This window comes from Salmo salar, chromosome 15 (genome assembly GCF_965601325.2).
Source record: "Salmo salar chromosome 15, fSalSal1, whole genome shotgun sequence".
Classification (NCBI taxonomy): Eukaryota; Metazoa; Chordata; class Actinopteri; order Salmoniformes; family Salmonidae; genus Salmo; species Salmo salar.
Genome location: NC_138305.1, coordinates 82,604,334 through 82,623,176, shown reverse-complemented (window position 1 = coordinate 82,623,176; position 18,843 = coordinate 82,604,334). Strand labels below are relative to the sequence as shown.

Below are 18,843 nucleotides of genomic sequence, written 5' to 3'. Positions count from 1 at the left end.
CATTGATAAGGAAAAAAAGTTGAAACATATCAGGGATGTTGACCTGTAGTGTTAACTGGTGTGTTTTGAACTGTAGCTGAGGTACTGGGGTGAGAGGGAGAGACAGGAGACAGCCAGTGTGATCAGGACCATGGGTAACCGGACGTCTGTGGTGATCAGAGGCCTGGAGGGCAGCAGAACCTACTTTATCTCCCTCCGAGCGTACAACAGTGCCGGGGTGGGCCCTCACTGTGCCACAGTCAATGTCACCACCAAGAAACCCCGTAAGTACAAAACCTACATTCAAGGATACCTGCCTGCATCCACTCCATAAAGCCTCACCCCCCACAGCCCTCACTTGAAAATAAATATTGACCCTGACTCGCTGTGTTTGAATACTCTTTGGGCTGTCATCCTGGAGACATTTTATTTGGATAGGCCATCTATAGATACTCAACAAACTATCAATAGACCATCAGCATCTATAGATGGACTATCCAAATGAAGTGTTCACGTTTTCTTTTCTTCCAGCCCCAAGCCAGGCACCGGTGAAGATCATATGGAACACCTCAAACTCGAAGGTCATCCTCAAATGGGATCAAGTCAGAGCTCTGGAGAATGAGTCCGAGGTCACTGGTTACAAAGTACGGGAGTAAACACGTATTTCAATTTTTTTTCTTATTATTTATTAAATTATCCAGTATGTTCTAGGGTTATTCACCTATGTTGAGTTGTTCAGCACTTTTATTGGTTTAGAGAGTACCCCTTCTCTTATAAGAATCACAACAAACTTGGATGACTGAACAGACTGATTCTTATAAGCAAAGTATGTAATAAGCATAGCAGTGTTTCTGACCACGACAAGGTTGATTCTCGTAGTGATTCTTATACAGCATGTGCACTCTAGGCTATGTTGTGCAGATCCTCACTGTGTATGATTTGTGTTGTCACATCTCTCCAGGTGATGTACACACAGGACAGACACAGTCGTCCCAACGTGGTCGAAACCAACACCACGTCTCTGGAGCTGGCGCTACCGGTCAACGAGGACTATGTCATCCAGATCAAACCATTCAGCGAGGGAGGAGAGGGGAGTAGCAGTAGACAAATCACTATTCCCAGGATAGCAGGTGGGACATTCTGCCTGACACGGTTAGAGCGTTGGGCCAGTAACCGAAAGATTGCTAGTTCAAATCCCTATGCTGACAAGTTGAAAGATCTGCCGATGTGCTCTTGAGCAAGGCACTTAACCCCAATTGATCTAGAGTCGCCGTTGATAATGTCCGACCCTGGCTGTGTCCCCACTCTCTGAGGGTGTCTCACGGGGAGTTGGGATATGCAAAAAACACATTTCCAATTCACACTATGTGTATCAATACACACTTGTACATGTGTGAAAAAGGACAAATATAAGCACCCACCAAATTATACAATTATTATGAGGGCCAACTGATTTAACTTTTTGCATGAGATCATGTAATAATTGTAATTGAAATGACTGAAATAACATTAGGAACAGAACAGAATTATTATTTTTTTAACACAAGAGCTTTAATTGGATTCAATGCAAACAAGTCCAGTATAATGGGCCCTTCTGATGTCTAACCATTATGATCCAAAATACAGTATAGCGGCGCCACCTCCTGATACATTTCAGCAATAACAACATGGTGGAAAACATTATTGCAGACCAGATGTGCATCATGACAACCTCGGCGCTATCACTCGTTATGTGTTTGTGAGGATATTCTTAATTCAGTGCAGGGTTGAGGTCAATTCCACGTCAGTCAGTTCAGAAAGTAAACTGAAATTCAAATTCACATTTTCCAAAATGCATCTCTACGAGAAATTACATTACATTACCTCACGGGACAAAGTGTTAATAAAATACCTTATTTTCCCAGTTAGTTGTTAATATCTGTGTAATTATAATCTTGTTTTAAGGTAATACTCCAAATATGTAATAGAGGGCTAACAATTCACCAACAGTATGGTAACAGGAATCTGTTTTTCCAAACTCCTCTAACCTTTAACCCTTTAATTCCAGCACTAGTTACATATTGCTTTCATGGTGGGTAACCGTAAATTGTTACCATACTATTACCATGTTATTACCACTTTCTCCCGTGCTGTAATGCAAAGTGCTAGAGACATTTGGGGAATTGGAATTTCAGTTTACCTCCTGAATTGAAATGGAATTTACCCCAACCCTTATTCAGTGTCTAGAATATAATTGAACTGCATTCTGAACAGCATATACTGTAAGAAACGTGTTAGATTTGACTGCTTTTATTGCAGGTTCAATGGCAATTGGTGCAGCCCCGGAGTCATCAGCGTTATCCATGGTCAATATGCTAGCACTCTATTTCACAGCCAGGACGTTCCTATGACAAACAGCTCCTGGACCACACTGCTTTCCATGAGGACACTGGACAAAGAGGCCATGTATCTTCTTCCTCTTACAGATACCCCCTTTGTTGACAATATATTTCCCCCAAACCTTTCATGGGAGATATTAAAAGTCCAGCTTGGAAACTGTTGTTACATAAGCAGCGTTGATAAACGCTGAAATTACGTTGTTACCGCTTTCTGTCTTTTTAAAATGTTTTCCGTAAATGGATAATCTCAAAAGTGAGATACGATGCACAAGAAGCTGTGTACGTTTCAGGAATCCCTGTGAGAGCTTGGGTCCCCCCCAAAAAGGAGACTGCTACTTTCTAACATCATTTGGATAAGGGTAAAACTGGCGAGTTAAGATGCCGCTGACCCTTGTCAGTGTGAAGGGAATTAACTCACACGCGTGAAATGAAGCTACGTTCAAGAGACCCATACCTGCAGTGATGATTGTCATTCCCTGAATCCTCAAAGACTGTATCTAGGACACCTACTGTACTGAAAAGGTTAAGAAGAGAAAACCTCTTGTTTCACTGGTGACCCCTGCAACTACCAGGGCGTCTTGACAAACCTCGTCATGTTATGGCCTGGTTTGGGACCTATGTTCCTTTTCCTGGAAACTGCACTTACTCTTACATAACATATAATATTATGTGCCATTTAGCAGACGCTTTTATCCAAAGCGATTTATAGTCATGCGTGTGTACATTTTACGGATGGATGGTCCCAGGAATCAAACCCACAATCCTGCCGTTGCAAGCGCAATGCTCTACCAACTGTGCGAAAGAGGACCACATATATCGTTATATATGGACTGTTATATACAGTATAAATTATAACATTTTGAGCCAACATGGTTCCCATCCACCCAGCCTCATAATACTGGCAGCTGCAGTACAGTCAGCACCAAAATGGCTTCTGGTAGGAACTACAGTGTGGTGGAAAGCTGATAGATGGATGTCTTTTCTCTCCTCGCCTTTCCCTCCATTACAAGTGCATAAATAGCCACGCTAAGCTGTGTGAGCCAATTTCTTGTACACTGTATGTATGAAATCCTCAGGTCCCAAAATGAGCCTTATGTCTATTATCATTGTTGTTTTTATTGTTATTATTATTACCGTGTTACTATTATTTATTAATCACATGTGTGTATCCAGATATTGTTTATTAGAAATTATCCCAATTTTATTAATTGAGAACATGGTTCTTTTGGACCATTTTATGTTTTGTTTGATCATTAGTGCTCAGATATGTCTTTTTTCTTATGTCTTTCATGATTTGCATTGTAAAAGAAGTGGCAGTGTTTTTTGAGTTTTTGAACATTGTGCATATTCCTACAGTCAACTGCTGTTTGGCATGAAAGTGGTAATTGTAAGTGGCTTGGAATATTTTAATGGATCAACCTGCTTTTAATAAACATAATGACATTTTGTTTGCTTCTTTTCTGAGGGGAAATGTGATCCGATCTAATGTATTATTATTTACCATAGCAATAATGAGAATACAGATGGACAAGTTCAAACAATGTGTTCTACAGTTGGATGTATGGCACTGTATAGGCCTACCATTTTGAAAAGTTAAATACGTACTCTTCAGAAGATATATATTTGCTATATATTTGCCATGAAAAGACAAGTCTTGGCATTAGGGAGGTTTTGTGAAATACAGTGCCATATTGTATAAATATGACGTTGAAGACAAGATGTAAATAATCAAACAAACAGTATACAAATTATCCTGATATCATATGGTGGAATACGGATGCCACAACTCAGAAAAACATCCACAAGAAAGAGGGTGATTCATGGACAGAGAACAGAGGATCTCACTCTCGTCTTGCTCTTTTCATTTAGTTTATTAATGTATGGAATGCAAGTTCACTGTACAGCAAAGACACAGCACCAAGCAATGGGGAGCAGCACAGAGCAAACATGATGTGAACTGAGTAGAGGAGGGCTATACAGATAGGGGTGAGCTCAGGGGTATGGGAGGGTTCCGAGGTCAGCCAGAGGTCATCCAATCAGGGTTCGGCACAGGGCGATGGTCTCGCCAACGCCTCTGATTAATCATGGCTGGTTTGATTACTTGTCCAAGTTGCCAGGTTACTTCAACATGTAGAATGAAGTTGCCCTTAGATACTGATCTAAGGTCATGATTAAGGTTAGGACTTGGGTAGGGTAAACTGATGCTAGATGCACCCAGACTGCACCGCAAGCTATCTAGAGCTCATTGAAACTCTCTAGTGTACAGTAGTAACATTGCCACTTATTTGAAACCAATTTAACCCTCAGAATACTGTACAAAGGAATGCATGGCTGTTGACATTGGTTTCGCCACTCCTAACCCCCCAACATTGATTTTGCCACTGCGATTTGTAAAAGATATCGAACATAAATGCAAAAATGGAGCTTGGCTGTCTAATGCGATTCAACAGTTACACCACACACCTGGTAACAGTTGAGTTATGTGTCCCAAAGCCAACTTTAACTTGTCATAATCCTAACATGGCACCTTCAGCTCAACCTATGCCTTTTCGTCTAAATGCATTAACTCGGAGTAGCTTCGTTTTGTAAGAGGGTACCTAACAAGTAATACTCTGACAGGACACATACATTAGTCTTACCATATCATGTTTGTGACATTCTTGTTGGCTTTCTGGCACATAGTTCATCTAAAGTATGTCCTCGATTACAAAACTGTTGGAAGTAGTTCCTTCATACAAATACAGAAGTGTCACTACTACCAAACATTATCACAGCACACTTTTCATACAGTAGTAAACATAGGCCATGGTATCCCTCAAACACTCAAAATATAACCAGACCAAAACACACCAAAAGCAAATGAGGGATTGAGATACCAGGTATCACTGGAACACTTTGCTTGAAGGAGGATAAATAAGGGCTTATATTTATAATGCCATATAGTCACCGCAAGAGGCCTGGTAAATGTCCATATAAAACTTGAATCCATATAACACACAGTAAGTCATCCCTGAAAATGGCATAAACGCCACCAGGATAAAAATCATTAGCAATTGCTAATGTCATGATAGTTGTTGTTAAATGTGTATGTAGATGGATGGAGAGCCTTATGTATGCCCCTTCAAGTGCAGTGATAGCACTTTACAGCACTACTATTATTTAATGGAGTCAACCAAATGTGAACATGTTGTGGGACCTCGGGATTGGCAAACCCTCTGTTATCATGACTGGATTTGTTGAGTTATCTTTTTTCCCCCCCATTCTGTATTGAAAACACTGTATGCTAATAATACCTTCCATTTCCATTTTCCTGTTACAGAGTTTAATTTCCTGTAGATGGAGTCTACAGTTAGAACAGACACAATGCAGACTTTTTCATTTCACTGACATCTAGGCCGGGATTCAATCTGAGGCGCATTGTGGAACTCATGACATTTCAAGGGAATTTCCAATTGAGCAGACATTTTCAGCAGCTACAGTCAATGCATGCAGTCTCCTCGGGAACATTGCCTTTAAAGATGGAATCCACAATGGGGAGAAACAGCGCCACTGTCCGCCCCACAGCTGTTGTTATTGTTTTTGTTTTGTTGACGAAGCAGAGGTGGGGAGCACTGGGGGAGCGTCGTGCATCAAGAAAAACAAATGCAGTACATATAGTATGCCACTGTTCTATCGTGTGTGCAGTGATGTCAGAGGGGAAAAATCGGTGTTGGTTGTTTGCAGTAACTTATTTGTTGTGGCAGTTTCACCATTAAGAATTTTTGCTTTAATGGGCGCATTGTCAACATCGCTCTAAAACGTGCCTCGGATTGAATCCCAGCCATAGCCTATGTTGGACATTTACTGATGTATAGTTGAAGTCGGAAGTTTACATACACCTTAGCCAAATACATTTTAACTCAAGTTTTTCACAATTCCTGACATTTAATCCTAGTAAAAATTCCCTGTCTTAGGTCAGTTAGGATCACCACTTTATTTTAAGAATGTGAAATGTCAGAATAATAGTAGAGAGAATGATTTATTTCAGCTTTTATTTCTTTCATCACATTCCCAGTGGGTCAGAAGTTTACATACACTCAATTAGTATTTGGCAGCATTGCCTTTAAATTGTTTAACTTGGGTCAAACGTTTCGGGTAGCCCTCCATAAGCTTCCCACAATAAGTTGGGTGAATTTTGGCCTATTCCTCCTGACAGAGCTGATGTAACTGAGTCAGGTTTGTAGGCCTCCTTGCTCGCACATGCTTTTTCAGTTCTGCCCACAATCTTTTTATGGGATTGAGGTCAGGGCTTTGTGATGGCCACTCCAATACCTTGACTTTGTTGTCCTTAAGCCATTTTGCCACAACTTTGGAAGTATTCTTGGGGTCATTGTCCATTTGGAAAACCCAAGCTTTAACTTCCTGACTGATGTCTTGAGATGTTGCTTCAATATATCCACATAATTGTTCTTCCTCATGATGCCATCAATTTTGTGAAGTGCACCAGTCCCTCCTGCAGCAAAGCACCCCCACAACATGATGCTGCCACCCCCGTGCTTCACGGTTGGGATGGTGTTCTTCATCTTGCAAGGCTCCCCCTTTTTCCTCCAAACATAACGATGGTCATTATGGCCAAACAGTTCTATTTCCCCATGTGCAGTTGCAACCGTAGTCTGGCTTTTTTATGGCAGTTTTGGAGCAGTGGCTTCTTCCTTGCTGAGCGGCCTTTAAGATTATGTTGATATAGGACTCGTTTTACTGTGGATATATATACTTTTGTACCTGTTTCCTCCAGCATCTGCACAAGGTCCATTGCTGTTGTTCTGGGATTGATTTGCACTTTTCGCACCAAAGTACGTTCATCTCAGGAAGGAGACAGAACGCATCTCCTTCCTGAGCGGTATGACGGCTGTGTGGTCCCATGGTGTTTATACTTGCGTACTATTGTTTGTACAGATGAACGTGGTACCTTCAGGTATTTGAAATTGCTCCCAAGGATGAACCAGACTTGTGGAGGTCTACAATTTTTTCTGAGGTCTTGGCTGATTTATTTTGATTTTCCCATGATGTCAAGCAAAGAGGCACTGAGTTTGAAGGTAGGCCTTGAAATACATCCACAGGTACACCTTCAATTGACTCAAATTATGTCAATTAGCCTATCAGAAGCTTCTAAAGCCATTATTTTCTGGAATTCTCCAAGCTGTTTAAAGGCACAGTCAACTTTGTCTATGTAAACTTCTGACCCACAGGAATTGTGATACAGTGAATTATAAGTGAAATAATCTGTCTGTAAACAAATGTTGGAAAAATATACATGCAAAATATACATGCAGAAAGTAGATGTCCTAACCGACTTGCCAAAACTATAGTTTGTTAACAATACATTTGTGGAGTGGTTGAAAAACAAGTTTTAATGACTCCAATCTAAGTGTATGTAAACTTCCCACTTCAACTGTAGCTAGCTACTGTGCTATTTCATACTGCCTTAAGGTCTCTTCTACTTTGTATAATACTATAACTTTGTATCTATACAGTAGGTATTCTAGTGGTTTAATTTAATTTCATAATGAATGTCTTTATCACGCAAACATTATCTAAAATACTCGTTTCATTTAAAAGGTAGCTCATTTGGCGTACTTAATAAGGTTCTAATGTGAATCTCTTAATATTTCCTACTGTAGATAGCCACAGTATAACAGCAGAAAGTGACTGTATCTCCAACGGTTGGAAGGGGACCTGACCTTGGATCATTTTAGAACAGCAACATGCTCAGAATTTGTACTTTCACAATTTTTATAAATACCCAACAGGCACATTCTATAGATCAGAGGTTCATAACCACTCCATTCATATACATCCAAATGTCTACACAGATCAACTTCAATAACAAGTAAACCATCATCATAATACAGTAACGTCAATTGTGTTCTTAAAACAAAAATGCTCTATTGCAAGCGTTCAAGGTAGGGTCTGCCAAGATGTCAGCCAAATGGCCCAATTATGGGTAAAAGAAAAAGCAAGATATCTTGAGAAAGCCTACTTATCCGAGAGAGTTTCAACAGCTCTTCTCCTCTGTTGTGTGATGGTGAGGATGCGCCATTGCAGGAAGAAAAGTTCAACTTTGACCTTTCTGTGTTAGCTGTGGTGCCCCTTTCTCTACTCTGGCACATTTGGCGTCGTCGAGTTAGTGCCCCCAAACCAGCGCCGCGATTTACTGACCTCGCTGGTGCAGAGTAGCCTACTGTTCTCACATCTCCTGCAATCTGTGTATCCTCTGGCATTCCCATAACCATTCTCACTGTTACAGAAATGGGCCAAAGCACAGTTATGGACTTTGCTGGTTTAGCGAGTATATAAAACTAAGGGAAGGTTTTCCTGTTCATGAAAACCTGCTTTACTGCATGCATGTCAACAGTACTGGACCTACATCTAATGGATACATATACGTTTTTTTCTCTTGACAAACTACGTAGATATGTAAGCACACTCTAGATTGAATCAAGATCCGCATTATAGCGCAATTAAAATATAAAGGTAATTTACAATTGAGCCGACATACTGTTTGCAGCGTTTACAGATAATGTAGTCTCAGCGAATCTGAGAACATTGCCTTTAAATTTCAATTGTGCTTTAGCGTAAATTTTCTGCTGTCCAGATTTAATCTAGGCCTCAGTAGGCATTAGAGTTGGATCTGAGGTCTAGAATGGTGGGTGGAATTTACTTAGTAGGACTTCGGACCACATTGTAGTCCTATAGTCTGCCAGATTATCTCATACTAAGTACCCCTGTAATAAAAATGTCCTGCACTTCAAGTGTGGCATTGGTGTGGGATGTGGCGGCAGTGAGACTCTACAGTGATATGATGGTATGAGCACATCAAAGAGACAACAGCTCCTAAGATTTAGATCCACTTGACATTCAGGCAAAAACCTTCCCATTAATTTCCTTAGAGGATACTATGCAGAGGCAAGCTGAGAACAGTTTGGTGGTCTAGATAGGATACAGCTTAAATCAAATTAATCTGGCCCACCAGCTGGCTCTCTCTGTCGAACCGTCTGTTTTCCGAGCATCTCAGAAAAGGACTTGACTGGAAGCCTATGGCAGGAGCGGAGAAACAACCACTGGTTTTAATTGGCTGATCTCTCAGTCCATCACCATCTAGTGCAACCCTAGGAACCTCCCCCTAAGTGTGCTGCATTCGGGGGCCAGTATTGTTTTTGTGTTCGTGTGTAACAAAGCTATGGCTAGCTGTTGGCATGAACGGCGATATGTTCCTACTACCTGGGAGTTATTTCCATGGTGCACCATAACAAATACCTTTCCCCCTCGATTTGGAACCACATCTCATAGTCGTGTGATTTGCTCAGAATTTGAATTGATAATCATGTCACTCAGTAAATCTACACCCCTTCACAGTCCCACACTGTTGCCAGGCTCTATGTTCCAGAAATTCGAGCCTGGGGACAAGTTTTATTATGTGCATTTTCGCCTAATTCTCCTAACCTGCTACATGAATTATCCTAACCTATCTAGTCAAAACCCAGTTGTTTGGCTTGAGTGTTGAGACCAGTGCAGACAGGTGTACTAGGTATAGACTGAAACTTTCCAGCAGTGAAACAAGGAATTCTGGCACTATTTTGTCATTATACCTGTTATTTCTTAGTAATAGACTGCCATCATTTATGACATTTCCATATGTTGCCATCCATGTCTGTATTTCACCTTATCTAAATATCAGACTGTTACCATGGTTACTCCATGGCTATCAGTCTGAAAGAAGTCGCTGTAAAAAAGACGCAATAGTCTCTACCAGACAGAATGTTGAATAAAATGATATTTAAACGTACTTTACCGGTTGTCTTTTTGGCGGTTGGAAGTGGAGATAAAATGGCCACAGGAAAGTACTATTAGCCCAACTTTCTGGGGCGCAGGTAGGTATATGGCTATGTCGGCTTGTAATTCTGGTGAGTATTTTCAATCAAGTGATGCATTTCATGTGAAGCACAATATGTAAACAACAGCCGAATGTAACCAAACGTTGTCAACCGAAGCACGTTTCCTCGTAATCAGCTGGAAGTGTTTGCCGTTCGGTCTGTGGTTAGGTTCAGACAAATTGTTTAAGTGTTTGTCTCGTGCAAATTGAGTCAGTATTGAAAATACAAACCGGAAATATACAGACCAGCGTACTGAAGGTCGGGTTGATAACGTCCCCCTATGGATATGTTGTATAAGATTACCTCCGACATAGGAAAAAAATCATTGGACAACAGGTAAAGTGAGTTGAAATGAAGTGTTCTCAACATTTTGACTTGTAATGTGACTGTTCGGGAATGCTGAGCCAACATGTTAGAGACGAGTATGTAAGTATTTCACTCTCAGATTCTAAGAGGCTATATTTCACCATATCACCGCCAGAGCAAAGGTTCATAAATAAAGGGTTGGATTTAAAGGAGTCCTGTTACTATGGTAGACAACAGGGAAGTATATGGGTTTGCCCGGTGGGCAAGAGTAGTAAGGGTGAGGGATTGAAACGTGTGTGTGGCTGTGTGTGTCGGAGCCCCACTAGCAGTGGTCAGGGTGGTACAGTAGTGTGGTAGTCTCAGGTAGCTCAGGCACCAACAGGTCTGCTCCTGAGGGGGGCGCTCATGTCCCAGGAATCAGGACTATAGGAGAGAGGAGACAGTTCATTGTTTAAAGCAGGGATGGGCAACTTTGATGGGGATGGGGCCACACAAAATCTGAACTCATCATGAGGGGCCGCAGTTGCCCCCCCAGGCTCTAATTCTACCTTGATTACTACAAGCCTAGATCGGGCTGCTAGACTAACTTACCAATCTAAAACATGTTAGCTAACATGGCTAATTGAGTGACGGTCAGTGACTGACATAAGATGAAAACTGTTGATGCACAACAACCACATTTCGAAATTGCACCTTGTGTATTCTATTATTCTACCTTGCAACAGTAAGTTGAGACGCCGACTGAGTTCCCTCCCCCCCGCGAAATGATCCGAGGGCCTTCAAATGGGGGGGCCGCCAGTTGCCCATCCCTGGTTTAAACTATGACACCAGATGAAAGGAACTACTAACTTTTCATGCAGAGAGGTTATGGACATTCGATTCACAATAGAAACCTGTCATTGTTTAATGTTTTGAAGACTCCTGTACCTAAGATGTCCCATGTGGATCCTCAGTGGACGATTCTGTTTCCTTGACAACTACTGCCTTGGTGACCAACATGTCCGGATGCTGTTGCTTGGCTTCCTGTATCGCAATAGCGAGGGCCTGTGAAGGAACAAATTATATGACCTTAATTTCAACGGCTTACTATGTAGAATCAATAGTCTGGTGTATGTCAAGTAACGAATACTCTATGAGCACTTTTAAGACTACACATCCCCTGCTGTATCTATGGCTTATAGGTTACTGCGTTACAGAGGTCATGTTGTCCTTAAGCTGCAGTCTGCTCACCTGCTCCTGGTCAACATCATCATCTCCTGTGATTATGATCCTCTTCTCAATTCTGGTCTCTGAATAGCCCCCTTTCACCGTCTGGAACACACAACACATTTTTTTGGAACATTTGCCAAACTGAACACACCTTTGCTGTTGCTTATATCTCTACAGCTAGAGAAAAGGTGTGTGCAATTTGGCAAACATTATAAGATCAATGGAAACCAATAATACTGAAGGTACTGAATATGTCAGACCCTTTGACAATTGTTGATACCTTGGTGACATGCGTGGTTGCAGAGGTAACATTCTCAGTAACAAGTATTGGAGATCCAGAGGCCTCTCTTCCCAAAGTACACATGTGCACCTGTCAGGACACATGGGGAAAAAAGCATTAATGACATCATGATCATACATGGACACCAGACGTCAGTTCAAATACATGTGAATTTGAGAATCTGGTATTTAAAATATTTGTTATTTTATTTGAGTATTTGAATGGTTGTTTGTAAAAAAATAAATTATACAAATAATAGTCAGCCAAATTGTGTTTGACAGGATTTTGAAATACTTACATGTATTTCAAATACTATTTTCAAATACCTGGGTTAAATTGATGGGAGTGTATTTAAATCGTTGTAATTGAGTTTTTAAAATACTTTCCTAGTGTAGTTCCAAATATATTCAAATATTCATTCCACTACTTGTCTTTTGAAATAAAAGATAGCTTAATACTTACATTGAATGAATGTGAAAGTAATTGCGATATTTGAAACCCAGGTCTGATGGACACACATGCATGCACGCACACACAAACAGAAACGCCTATACATGATATACATTAAATACATACAGTGCATTCGGAAAGTATTCAGACCCCTTAAGTTTTTCCACATTTTGTTATGTTACAACCTTATTCTAAAATGGATTAAATACAAAATGTTCCTCATCATTCTACACACAATACCCCATAATGACTTTTGGTTTTTAATATAATGGTTTTTAGAAAAGTTAGCAAAAACAGAAATACCTTATTTACATAAGTATTCAGACCCTTTGCTATGAGACTCAAAATTGAGCTCAGGTGCATCCTGTTTCCATTGATCATCCTTGAGATGTTTCTACAACTTGATTGTCCAATCTATTGGTAAATTCAATAGATTGGACATGATTTGCAAAGGCACACACCTGTCTATATAAGGTCCCACAGTTGACAGTGCATGTCAGAGCAAAAACCAAGCCATGAGGTCAAAGGAATTGTCTGTAGAGCTCTGAGACAGGATTGTGTTGATGCACAGATCTGGGGAAGGGTACCAAAAAATGTATGCAGCACTGAAGGTCCCCAAGAACACAGTGGCCTCCTTCATTCTTAAATGGAAGACGTTTGGACCACCAAGACTCTTCCTAGAGCTGGCCGCCCAGCCAAACTGAGCAGTCGGGGGAGAAGGGCCTTGGTCAGGGAGGTGACCAAGAACCCGATGGTCACTCTGATAGAGCTCCTCTGTGGAGATGTGAGAACCTTCCAGAAAGACAACCATCTCTGCAGCACTCTACCAATCAGGCCTTTATAGTAGAGTGGGCAGATGGAAGCCACTCCTCAGTTAAAGGCACATGACAGCCCATTCAAAGTTTGCCAGAAGGCACCTAAAGGACTCTCACACCATGAGAAACAAGATTCTCTGGTCTGATTAAACCAAGATTTAACTTTTTGGACTGAATGCCAAGCATCATGTCTGGAGGAAACCTGGCACCATCCCTACGGTGAAGCATGGTGGTGGCAGCATCATTCTGTGGGGATGTTTTTCAGCGGCAGGGACTGGGAGACTAGTCAGGATCAAGGGAAAGATGAACGGAGCAAAGTACAGAGAGATCCTAGATGAAAATCTGCTCCAGAGTTCTCAGTACCTTAGACTGGGGCGAAGGTTCACCTTCCAACAGGACGGCGACCTTAAGCTCACAGCCAAGACAATACTGGAGTGGATTCGGGACAAGTCTCTGAATGTCCTTGAGTGGCCCAGCCAGAGCCCGGACTTGAACCCCATCAATCTTCTCTGGAGAGACCTGAAAATAGCTGTGCAGCGATGGTCCCCATCCAACCTGACAGAGCTTGAGAGAATCTGCAGAGAAGAATGGGAGAAACTCCCCAAGTACAGGTGTGCCAAGCGTGTAGCGTCATACACAGGAAGACTCAAGGCTGTAATCACTGCCAAAGGTGCTTCAACAAAGTACTGAGTAAAGGGTCTGAATACTTACGTAAATGTGATATTTCATTTTTATTTTATACATCTGCAAAAATGTATAAAAATCTGTTTTTGCTTTGTTATTATGAGGGATTGTGTGTAGATTGATGGGGGGGGGGGGGGGACGACGACAATTTAATACATTTTAGAATAAGGCTGTAATGTAACAAAATGTGAAAAAAGTCAAGGGGTCTGAATACTTTCCAAATGCCCCGTACATACATATTAAACAGAACAATGCAAACATACTTATACACAGATACACAGTCAGGCATACACATTCAAATGATTTGATTCACTCTAACACATCTAATTCTAACAATCTCATTCAAACACAGAGGGAGAAGTAGGTTTACAATCTGTGTGCTGGAGTTAAAATTGGACAGGTCAGGTAATAATGTACTCACAGGGGAAACACCTTCTGTTGTTGAATAAGAAGTCTCGCCTATACTGCTTACAGTCACACCATGATCCTGAAAGAGACAGAAAACCTGATGCCCACTCATGGTTTGAATGTCAGACTTTCAAATATGTCAGACAGACCATTTTACGATCAGTCGAGATATAATGCATTATACTCTCTGTCCATTAAAATAACATCAAATTGATCAGAAATACAGTGTAGACATTGTTAATGTTGTAAATGACTATTGTAGCTGGAAACAGCTGATTTTTAATGGAATATCTACATAGGCATACAGAGGCCCATTATCAGCAACCATCACTCCTGTGTTCCAATGGCACGTTATCTTAGCTAATCCAAGTTTATCATTTTAAAAGGCTAACTGATCATTAGAAAACCCTTTTCCAATTATGCTAGCACAGCTGAAAACTGTTGTTCTGGTTAAAGAAGCAATAAAACTGGCCTTCTTTAGACTAGTAGAAATGTTGTTAACTTTGAAATTACTTTTTTTTTTTAAACATAAAATCTTTATAGACATTTACATTACATTTTAGTCATTTAGCAGACGCTCTTATCCAGAGCGACTTACAGTAGTGAATGCATACATTTAATATATATATTTTTTTGTACTGGCCCCCCGTGGGAATTGAACCCACAACCCTGGCGTTGCAAACACCATGCTCTACCAATTGAGCCATAGAGAAGACTAATGGCATATTAACATGCATTTTCTACAATTAAGTCAGATACTGTAAATGGCTGATGTGTTTTTATCACATGAAAGCAACATTTGCATTTGTCTGTAGCCTACAGAAGTTTGTTGTTTGCAATTATAATGTCCAGGTTTGATATTGCCCATTTGGTTGACTGGTCAGTCCATAAATCTGAGGTCTGTATATTTGAGGTTCTACTGTAGCATCTATTTAACTTTTCTATCTTTATACCTAACGAGCAATGGTCTCTACCTGATCAACTATACCAGATCTCCATCGAAAATGTTTGTCTACCTGATCTGTAAACTCCACGATGGTTGTGGTGACCTCTGACCCATTAGGCTGTGTCTCGACCTTGACATCGGTCTTCCTCAGTGCATGGCTTGCGACAACGCAACTAGCCTCTCTGCTCAGTGCTGTCATGGGGGACACGTAAGTGGTCTCTCTCACTGTCTGGTCTCTGTCGACCTTGACCTCAGTCTTCCTCAGTGCATGGGAGGCGACGACATCACTAGCCTCCCTGCTCAGCGCTGTCATGGGCGACACATAAGTGGTCTCTTTCTGTGACTGGTCTCGGTCGATCTTGACCTCAGTCTTCCTTAGTGCATGGGAGGCGACGACATCACTAGCCTCCCTGCTCAGCGCTGTCATGGGGGACACGTAAGTGGTCTCTTTCTGTGACTGGTCTCTGTCGACCTTGACCTTGACCTCAGTCTTCCTTAGTGCATGGGAGGCGACGACGTCACTAGCCTCTCTGCTCAGCGCCGTCATGGGGGATGAGTAAGTGGTCTCTTTCTGTGACTGGTCTCTGTCGATGGGCACTGACCTCTTTGGTTTTCTGGGCACAACAGGCTTTGGGGAAAAATACAGAATAATAACTTCCATTGCTAGAATTTTATTTGAGATTCAGCACTCATTACAAGCCACCTGTATGTAAAATATTTTAGAGAAAGCGTCTTGACATTTACTGAAGGCATATGGGCCAGCGCTATCCCATCATTTTGTCATATGAAAGATCAGTGAAATCCAGCATAAACTTCAAGAAGACATTAATGATCTGTAATGTTACTCACATTGCATTGCCAATGTTAAACTTAGTCAATTACTGTTAATGATGAAGCGATTTGTCTACTAAGGCTTACTTCAGCTGTTTTGACCTGTAGACTCGTTACTTATTCTAAGAATAAAAGATGATCCTATAACTGTAAACTTTTAGTGAACTATCACTTCAAAGACCTACCTGGACCCAAACTGTCCATTTGCTTGTGTACTTTACCTCGTGATGTCGGACCTCTTCGGTGTGTAGCTGCTTGGTAGGAGGGCTGCTGCTAGCCCCGGTGAGAGGAGCCGAGACGAGAGGTGGCGGGGTTCCCTGCAGGTCGATGCTCAGGCTGAGGCCCACGTCAGGTGACATGGGCCTCTCGCCCAGCTCCATCATGCCCCTGGAGAACTCCTCCATGCCCGTATGGAGGTCCATGAGGACAGTGAAGTCCACCTCGGCCTCCAGGCTGGACGTAGAGCTGACAGTGATGCTGGAGCACTTGCGCTCAATGCCCAGGTGGGTTTCCTTCAGGTACAGGGTCTCGTGGTCTTGGTCGTCCTCTGACACTGAGCCCAACCGCCGCTCCCACGGCTCCCTCTGCAGGTTAGATTGGAGAAGACGGACAAGAGAATGAAAAAAACATTGTTGGCTCAATACAAGGGACTTGATAGAAAGGTAAAACAGAAATATAAAATAATCATTCAAACATGAGACTTTGAGGTAAAATGAACAGGCTCATATTTTAACTTTGAAGAAGTTGAACATGCTAAAAAGTTTTTCACACATTGAATAAAACAGTGACTCACCATGGCTTCGTCAAAAGGCTCCTCATGAATGGCAGGTGTAGGAGGGGTCTCCTGTAGAAGGAAAATTAGGTTTGAATGATTGCAAAGCCAATTTTATTTAACCTAAAGAAACTGTAAAGAACAGCCATGAACTGTACACACATGAATATTTGCGTCATCCTTCTGACTGTCATAGAACAAGAAAATTCCCAGAGAGAATTCAAGGGTCTGCATTGTCAATGAATGCAGTGACATCACCTTGGGGTTTACTCTATACTTCAGTACAACGCTGGCTAAAAATATTTCCAAACAATGGAGTGATGGTGAAACCAACTGTATGACAAGTTATGAGCAACATATGTTGACGTCACCACACATAGCTGTTTCCACCATCCTTTTGTTGAAGACATTGTTCTAGCCAGTGGTTCCAAGATATTTTGCACATGCCAAGGCTGAGTAGGCTTCATAATGTCATGCTTATTCCATTGAAAGTAGACCTATGCTAACTGTAAGCTTACAGTTCATATATGAATAGTAAGCCTACATTTGTTCTAGCTCTAATAACTTGAGGTAATTGTTCACATAAGTTTCACACATGCACATAGGATGTGTTTAAAGTCAACATTATCACAAAATCATATTACTGTAAGTGCGATGGTAATGCCATGCACTGTTGAGGTTAGATAACAATACCTTCCAGGAATCAGGTATTTGTATACTTAAGTCCAGTGTACAAGTACCTCAGCCCTGAACAATGTGGCTGGCAGCGCTGCAGCCAAGAATTAGTGCATAACATCTCATAATAAATGTCGTATTGGCTATATATTGGCTATTGCTGCAGAGATGCCAACGCTGAACATTTTGGCCAAATGTCCAAATCGCACTGTTTGCAAACAAGAACATTATCAAACATTAGTGGCTTCAAAGGAAGGGGATGGTGCGAAAGCCTTTGACTCCTTGCAACAGCAACTACCTTTAGTCAGGGAGGTAAGAGGATGATGTTGGAAGGAGAGACTAGGTGTTAACGTGGTGACGAACAGACGCCAGAAGCTTAAGCAATGGAAACATTGCTTAAAGGCCCACCGGTTTCTAAAATGGACAAGCAGATGTTAAGCTTTGCAGAGGGAAACGAGAGCCAGGAGCTCCCGGGCCATGAACTTGTTAAGTCTCAAAATGCCATTGGCCAATGATTAGATGTGAAGGGCCACAGGCTTTGACCTACTTTTTCATATACAGCCGCATGAGTTCTACATGTGTATATTCAAGTGGATAAAAACAAGGCTGTGATCGACTTAAGCACATGCAATGCTTTAGTTTCCAGTGATAGACAGGCAGGTTAGGCAGACGACGTTACCGCTTGTTTCCTCTTGGTTGCTTCCTGGCTAGAGTTCCTGTAATGGCCGTTGCTAGAGTCGTTGGTGACATTCTGCCTGTTGCGAACTCTTGTCTCCCTGGACCACTGTGTTTTCAGAGGAAGGGTTGAAGGGGGAACTGCATGGGAGGCCAAAGCCTTTGAGCCAAAGGAAAAGGTGTCTGTAAAATCTGGGTAAGCCTCGGGATGTCCTTCATGGATTAGTCTTCCACCGTCAGTCCAGAAACTCGATCCAATAATGTTCCTCTGATCCTTGTGTTCACCTGTCCCTTGTAGCTCATTCTCTGGTAGCCGATGCTTTGTGACCTCTGTGTGCTGGTTGGTGGTTGTCATCCCTTGCTTGCTGTCATTTGCGTCAGGACATGCTGGAGGCAAACCTATTCTCTTCCTGGTTTCAGAGGGTTCCTCTGTTGATTGCATCATCCGAGTGTCATCTGCTCTTCCGGCCATGCCTCCTTCAGCTTGGGTTTGCGTTTGAGGGTTGATGACATCTTTGTTCC

The 18,843-nt window shown here is 41.7% G+C and overlaps 2 protein-coding genes across 3 annotated transcripts in view; one reads left to right on the top strand and one right to left on the bottom strand.

Moving 5' to 3' along the window:
• The window catches only part of cntn3a.1 (contactin 3a, tandem duplicate 1), a 107,703-nt gene extending 103,900 nt beyond the window's left edge, over positions 1-3,803 (top strand). Inside the window, exons 20-23 of the mRNA XM_014145840.3 lie at positions 77-263; positions 511-623; positions 941-1,109; positions 2,278-3,803. Coding sequence (XP_014001315.1) covers positions 77-263; positions 511-623; positions 941-1,109; positions 2,278-2,369 — 561 coding nt within the window. The 3' untranslated portion in view covers positions 2,370-3,803. The remainder of the gene's footprint in view (positions 1-76; positions 264-510; positions 624-940; positions 1,110-2,277) is intronic.
• A 406-nt stretch (positions 3,804-4,209) lies between these two features.
• si:dkey-178k16.1 (band 4.1-like protein 1) overlaps positions 4,210-18,843 on the bottom strand; it is a 127,453-nt gene continuing 112,819 nt past the window's right edge. For both annotated transcript variants that reach the window (XM_014145847.3, XM_014145849.3), the window contains 8 exons: positions 16,993-17,043; positions 16,421-16,783; positions 15,439-15,996; positions 14,436-14,501; positions 12,066-12,155; positions 11,807-11,887; positions 11,504-11,620; positions 4,210-10,999 (listed from right to left, as the gene is read on the bottom strand). In XM_014145847.3, coding sequence (XP_014001322.1) covers positions 11,504-11,620; positions 11,807-11,887; positions 12,066-12,155; positions 14,436-14,501; positions 15,439-15,996; positions 16,421-16,783; positions 16,993-17,043 — 1,326 coding nt within the window. In that variant the 3' untranslated portion in view covers positions 4,210-10,999. The remainder of the gene's footprint in view (positions 11,000-11,503; positions 11,621-11,806; positions 11,888-12,065; positions 12,156-14,435; positions 14,502-15,438; positions 15,997-16,420; positions 16,784-16,992; positions 17,044-18,843) is intronic.